The sequence below is a fragment of the Barbus barbus genome, assembly GCF_936440315.1.
Source record: "Barbus barbus genome assembly, chromosome: 31".
NCBI classification, from domain to species: Eukaryota; Metazoa; Chordata; class Actinopteri; order Cypriniformes; family Cyprinidae; genus Barbus; species Barbus barbus.
In genome coordinates this window covers 9,657,732-9,665,449 of record NC_136759.1, presented here as the reverse complement: position 1 = coordinate 9,665,449, position 7,718 = coordinate 9,657,732, and the positions used below count along the sequence as shown (strand labels likewise).

Sequence of the window (7,718 nt, the reverse complement as noted above, 5' to 3'; positions counted from 1 at the left end):
TGGATGACCGAAGAATTCTTTCCCTGGTGAAGAAAACACCCTTCACAACAGTTGGCCAGATCAAGAACACTCTCCAGGAGGTAGGTGTATGTGTGTCAAAGTCAACAATCAAGAGAAGACTTCACCAGAGTGAATACAGAGGGTTCACCACAAGATGTAAACCACAGGAAGGCCAGATTAGAGTTTGCCAAACGACATCTAAAAAAGCCTTCACAGTTCTGGAACAACATCCTATGGACAGATGAGACCAAGATCAACTTGTACCAGAGTGATGGGAAGAGAAGAGTATGGAGAAGGAAAGGAACTGCTCATGATCCTAAGCATACCACCTCATCAGTGAAGCATGGTGGTGGTAGTGTCATGGCGTGGGCATGTATGGCTGCCAGTGGAACTGGTTCTCTTGTATTTATTGATGATGTGACTGCTGACAAAAGCAGCAGGATGAATTCTGAAGTGTTTCGGGCAATATTATCTGCTCATATTCAGCCAAATGCTTCAGAACTCACTGGACGGCGCTTCACAGTGCAGATGGACAATGACCCAAAGCATACTGCAAAAGCAACCAAAGAGTTTTTGAAGGAAAAGAAGTGGACTGTTATGCAATGGCCAAGTCAATCACCTGACCTGAATCCGATTGAGCATGCATTTCACTTGCTGAAGACAAAACTGAAGGGAAAATGCCCCAAGAACAAGCAGGAACTGAAGACGGTTGCAGTAGAGGCCTGACAGAGCACCACCAGAGATGAAACCCAGCGTCTGGTGATGTCTATGCGTTCCAGACTTCAGGCTGTAAATGACTGCAAAGGATTTGCAACCAAGTATTAAAAAGTGAAAGTTTGATTTATGATTATTATTCTGTCCCATTACTTTTGGTCCCTTAACAAGTGGGAGGCACACATGCAAACTGTTGTAATTCCTACACCGTTCACCTGATTTGGATGTAAATACCCTCAAATTAAAGCTGACAGTCTGCAGTTAAAGCACATCTTGTTAGTTTCATTTGAAATCCATTGTGGTGGTGTATAGAGCCAAAAATGTTAGAATTGTGTCGATGTCCCAATATTTATGGACCTGACTGTATGTTGTATTGGAGGGATGGATTAGCTTACTGTATATTAATAGGCAGATCTCCCATAGGAGACCCTTTGTTGATTACGGGGAAACAAAGAAAAAGGTCCCATAAGGGGCCAGTGCAGTCCCTGCTGTCTGACAACTGCTAGATATGAATTTGGCAGGACACCATTTAACCCCCTTGAAGAGCATGTGTGAGCAGACGGTACTAATACACCAGGGTACAACGAACCGCCGGCCAACCTTCACTCATGTACCCCGTGTTCACTCATGCAGTCACCATTTGTCTCTTTCCTCACCCAGTAAGGAGGTACAGCTCTCGCATATGCTCATAACTCAGAGTGGGGAGGGGTCCAGTGATTCATCGCTCATGTCAGAATGAGTCGGTTACTCTGGTAATTATGAATAAAACACAGTGTAATCATGCAGTGGAGTGCATTTACTTGCTTTATTTATGCAGCCCCCGAATTTGCATGAGCAGAAAACAATAGAGATGTGTCTATAGAGATTGAAAGGTGAAAAGGTCATAAGCTTCATTATAAACCAAGAGCAATGATTTAAAGGGACAGTTTGCCCCAGAATGAAAATGCCATCATCATTTGCTCACCATCATCATGTTGTTCCAAAGCAGTTTGGACACAACAGAAGATTACAAACCAGCCTTACAAACAGAAAGTATGACACAATTCTGTCAGTTTGCATAAATTAACTTCCAATGAATCATCTAATTATGTAATGTCGTCATCCAGATGCAAGTCTTCTAATAGAATGTCTCCCTCTTCTGGTCGTTTCTTGAACTATTTCTCTTCATCCTTTGATCTCGGTCTTTGTCAATATCTTTCTTTCATTGCAGTACTGTAAACCTCAAAGCGTGTCAAATGCGTGTGCTAAAATAAGATGTCTTATTTGGAGGGGTTTCAAAGGACACCAGAAGCCAAAGCAGATGAAATTAGGTCAACACCACAGTGTTTCAACCAACAAAGAAGCGCGCAGAAATGAGCCTTAACATCTTCACTCAGATGCCCCCACCGTCACAAAAAAGAGGCTATGTTGTCTGAATCTTGTCCTGGTTGTTAAATATTTTAGCTTAGCTCTCTCTCGGTTCCTTGTGTCACCTTGTGTGGCCTACACAGTCTGCTGAGCATGTTCGGTCAGAAGAACTGGGTTGCAGAGATGATTAATCGACTCAAAATAAACAGTAATAACACAGCCCTCTGGAGAAAGATTATTATCATAAGCAAACTGAATATCCTATTTCACTTCCTGCAGACTGACCTTTTTTCGTAGTGTAGGCAGAAATGAGCTACAGGAGATTGACAATTGATCAGGAAAACGTTAACAAAATTAGGTGAATGATCTGCCAAATGGGTATTTTAAAGATGTATTCTTTATACCAGATGTTTTCAAAGAGTTGAACACCCCCCCCCCCCCCCCCCCCCCCCCCAAAAAAAAATTTAAATAGCCTACTGTATACAATCATATAATCATTTAAGTACATTTTTAAAAAGTACGTTATAAAGGCAATATGTTGTTTCTAACTTTATGTCAATGTACTAAAGCCAAAATATATGAATGAAATATTTTTAACCAGCAAGAGTTAGCAATGACCAGTGAACAAATTAAATGATTCAGTGATTCATTCGACGCAGTCTCTTTAATGAATCAGCATTCTTGAAGAATCTGATTAGGAAATAGCCAAATTAAAATGATTCATTTATAAACACAGTCATTTGTTTCGTTCCTGAATGAATGAGTGTGATTAAAAGAATCAATTGAGTGAATGATTCATATGACTCACTCATAGACATAGAACTTGGCTTACACATAGAACTAGTAGTTGTCTAAAAATATGTTATTTTAATGTATAAGAACCATTTTAAATTTAGTTCAAATGTGTATATATAGCATTTTTCAAAATACATATAATTTCCAAGCACTTTTATTTTTTTTTTATTTTTTTTTTGCAATACAATTGCAATACTGTGCAAGATAGCAGTGATGAGAAAATTGACATTTTTATTTTTTAAAATACACAGCATTACATCAGAATTTCAGTGGACAATTTATCTAGCACCACTTTTGAGGGGCCCTGGACAAACCCCTAGTTCAGATAACCTAAAACTGGGAGAATTTTCTAGAAAAACAATGCCACATGGTTTGATATTGTGCTATCCATTACAAATACATACATACATTTATCAGTAATAATACATCTTAAGTGTCTAAATACTTTTCAGGGGCCACTGTGTGTTATATAACTCCTGTGGTTTCTGTCCACTGTGATAAATAACTTTTCCTAGCTTACATTTACTCAGTGACATTTGATCAGCTCTTGCTATATGAGCTTGTGTCGAGTTGAATTTAAAAAGCTGACCTTCAGATGCTTGACTGAATTCGTGACACACAGTTCATAATTCTAATTGCTTTGTAGCGGGGTAACAAATCAGCCATCTAGAACAGTCAAGGAGAAGCGTGGCCTTTAATACAGTAGTTCAGCTGGCTGTCACTCTAGAACAGTGCAAATGGACTCCATAGATGTTTTTTAAGGAAGGATTTTCTAAACATTTACATCCAGGATATATAGATGAGTTTGTTTCTTTATCGGAACAGGTTTGGAGAGATTTAGCATTACATCACTTGCTCACCAATGGATTCTCTGAAGTAAATGGGTGCCGTCAGAATGAGAGTCCATCAACTGTAGTTCATCAAATAAAGTGAAATGCAGGGTATATGTAAGAAACAAATCCATCAAGATGTTTTTAACTTCAAACCATTGTTTCTTAAAATCCATAATATTGCCTCCAGTGAAATGTATGAAACAGGAGAGAAATATGCACAGATCACCGCTAATAAGCATAAACAGTCCAAAACAGTTCTAAACAAATATGTTGGTTCATATGGATGTGTTACTATGGATTATGGACTCGGCCAGAAATGGCCAGATTGAGTGATTACACACTGAAAATGAATGAACTGCTTGTTTGGACTCTCATTCTGACGGCACCCACTCACTGAGCAAGTGATGTAATCCTAAATTTATCCAAATCTGTTCCAATTGAGAGGATTATTGAGAGTACATTTTCAGATATAATATTCATTTTTGGGTGAACTATTAAATTAGACGCTTCAATAACATGGTCTAGTATGTAACGTAATAAGTAAACAGAGCAAAACATTTGTTCTTGAGACCAAAGCTACCTGAATTCGTTTTTTCCAGATGCAGTTTATGCAAAAGACATCATCAGTCTTATTTCCTCAGTAAAGAATGACTCAGCTAATCTTAAATCCAAACACCATCTGCCAGGTCTATTTCTCAGACTACAGTACAACTGTTGTGGCCCAAATATTCTCTACAACAACGTCTTACCTTTAATCATAAATCATTTGATTGTAGTAAGTGCACCCCATTGAGAAAAGCCAGCAAGTAACCTTCAAAGCCGCCCTCATTTGTCTATGCTTTGGATGAATTGCTTCAGATTAGATAGCTAAACTTCCTTTTGTGTTTTGGGGATGCACATCTAACTCACTGGAGCTTGAATTTCATCCCCAGATCAGTTTGATTTGGCACAGCTGAATAGGGAGTTCTCAATGAACATCCCGCTCTGTTTGGAGGAGGTCATGCATTTGTTAAGTGCCTATTGGCCCAAATCATATCAATGCTTGTCAGTGGCACAGTGCAAATCCTGACTGTACAGATGGATGCTTACAACCACACTGGATGTTCTCTATAAACATATGCAGAACTGAATATGGGTCAATATGATTCAGTTCAATGCTTTGAATCAGATTGCTGCCTTTATCATGCAAATGAGGTTTGTTTAGTGTGAGTTTCTATACTTTTGTTGTGTGACTGATTTTGTGAAAGATACTGACTGATTAAATATAGGCCTATATGCTCTTTTATCCTGATGTTGAAATAGTAATCCCTCTTTGATTTGATGTCTTTTTAATGAAAGTCCTTCATGTATCAAACTGAGCTTACAAATTGTTATGATCTGAATGGAAAGGCCAAGAACCTTTCAGATGTAAAGATCTTATAGGCTACTCATTCACAGATTCTTGAAACAAAATCCCTGTAACTGATCTATTCCATCCCAATAGGGATATACCAGGGCACTGAAGTTCAAAATAGTAATTTTATTTTTAATACATAAAAAATCCTCAATAAAGGATGTGCAGAATTCTCATTTTCTGTATTTGCTGTGGACCGTGCAGATTATCAAATGATCTCATTTTGGCAAAGAGGCAAAACCAATATCCGCTCAGTGGGATTTTCAAGTGAATTCTTTGTAAACCCAAGTAGCTTAAAAAGAATCGAATGTTAATGATGTAAGCTGAGTTACACTGGGAGAATCTGCAGGTTTGTAAAATACACACTCTCAGTCAAACTGCTCGTGACGTCTCTAAGCTACAGCTGTGGCTTGTGCTTAAAAAATAACCATGATCATTTAATCTTGAGTTAACCCTGATTTATTGGCATGCAGCACATATGTAACGCTGAAGGTTTTTGAATAATTCCTCTATCCACAGACACTGGCCTTTTTTTTTTTTTTTTTAGTAATAATATGATAATGCAATGTTTTCTTTATGCTGTCCAAAAGACTGTTTTTGAAAAAATACTATAATTTGTTATTGTTTACACGGAATCAAAGTTATCTTGGTATGTAATCATAAAACAGTACAGTTAATGGTATTAAAAGGCAGTTATTATTATTTATATTTTTTTTTTATTATTGCAAGACATTTATTTATTTAGTTAGTTTGTTTTATAAAACTTCCTTAATAATACCGCAAGATGGCGACATGTATTCACCTATTTATTATTACTTTATCTTATTACTAAGATATGTTTCAGTCAACATAAAAGGTTTTAGGTGTAGGCCTAATTCAGTTTTCATTATGAGCACCAAGTTTCATTCAATAGCATAAGTTAAAGAAGCCTAACATCAACACAAATTAATCAAATGAAAATGGACAATAAAGAGGGAACAAATCAAAGCACTTTTGACCTCTTTGAAAAGCTCCAATAAAACGACTTTTATCTTTCTAACGTGAGTGAATGCGGCTGATGACGTCACAATTTCAAAGCGCGCGTGTCCCTTTGAACAAGTGTCATCAAAGTTATTTCTATATTCTGCAGACCTATTATGATAAACTTCATTCAGTATAAACTATACAGCTTTATCCAGTATAAACTAACAAGATTAACGTAGCATACTTTTTATGCCCAAATAAGATTATAATTTTATATAAACAGTTTTATTAAAATTGTAATTTTATATAAATCTGAAAAAAATTATGTATAGGCCTACATTTACATAAATCTGTTTCCATATTTATTTAGTAGACTATATCAAAACAAAATAGGCTATAATGTAAATAAAACACTATTTAAAAAGGACCTTGAAGTAAAACGTATTACTTTAGGCTATATTAAACTATTTCTGTAGCCTAATGGTCAGTAAACTGTATAAAATCAATAATCTGATACAGGCCACTAATTTATATTGAAGTGTGATCAATAATTCATAAATAGGCCTATCATCACAGGTGAATTTCAATTGCCAGGTTAAAAAAAGATCTTCAAGGTGGATCTTCAAAAGTTCATTTCCTTTGACTTCCACCTTTACAAAGAAGTGTTAATTGACCAATATTAAATACATTAATACCTCAGTTAAAACAATACAGGGGGTACAAATACAACTCCCCAGCTCCATGTCATTATTGAGAGAGCAAGAGAAGAGACACGCAGCTTCTGTAAGCCCCTTCTTGAACATGGCAACTCAGAAATTTTCAAACTTCTCTATTGATTACATCTTGGGAGAAGCCAGCAAACAAACAGCAGAATCACCTGGACTTGATCATCCCGCATCTTCACAGGATTTCCCAGGGCACTTGGCCAAACTGGACCTGCTCTACCAGAATGGACCTAGAGGTCATGGTGATCATGCAGCACTGATGATGAACTTTCCATCTCCATCATGGAATGCAGAAATGTACAGCTGCTCTGTTCCAGTCTCCTATTATCAACCACCTTTTAATTCACATTGCTATGCAGCTCAACCGTGGCCTTTTGCCGTATCAGGTATGCATTTTTATTTCTTTTTTCTTCATTTTGTTAACTTTATTTTAAAAATGTAATTCATTTTTGTGCTTATAATTTATTTATTTTTTAAACTACCTTCAGGTTGTGACACAGCTGAGAATCACTGCCACCAAACCGTGGCTCAGAGACAGCGCAGTCGAATCCGAACAGTTTTCACCGAGAACCAGACGGAGACGCTCGAGCGGCTCTTCGCAATCACCGACTACCCGAGCGCCGACACCCGGACTGAGTTAGCCAAAAACAACGGCCTCAGCGAGGAGACTGTGCGGGTAAGCGCTCTTTATCTGTAGCCTAATAATATTTCATACTTTGTGATAACTTTTATATCAGAACATAAACTAACTGAAATCCTTTTTCTAACGTTTAGGCCTAGTCTAACCTATATCTGAAAATGAAATGACTAAAATGGATATATATTTTTAATTTTAGGTTTGGTTCAAGAATCGACGTGCGCGTAGAAAGAGACAGACAACCTGCCCCGACACAAGCACGAGGAGCGCTCCAGAGCATCATCCTGAATCAGATTAATTTATGACTGAAT

General features: G+C 37.3%; 1 protein-coding gene across 1 annotated transcript; it reads left to right on the top strand.

Annotated features, from left to right (window-relative positions):
- Nucleotides 1-6,846: 6,846 nt before the first annotated feature.
- Nucleotides 6,847-7,705, top strand: LOC306851281 (uncharacterized protein; the record flags this gene model as incomplete). Its single annotated transcript, XM_079387439.1, has 3 exons — nt 6,847-7,156; nt 7,259-7,446; nt 7,607-7,705. 3 exons carry the CDS (start codon nt 6,847-6,849, stop codon nt 7,703-7,705), a joined length of 597 nt encoding a protein of 198 aa, XP_079243565.1.
- Between the last annotated feature and the right edge of the window lie 13 nt (nt 7,706-7,718).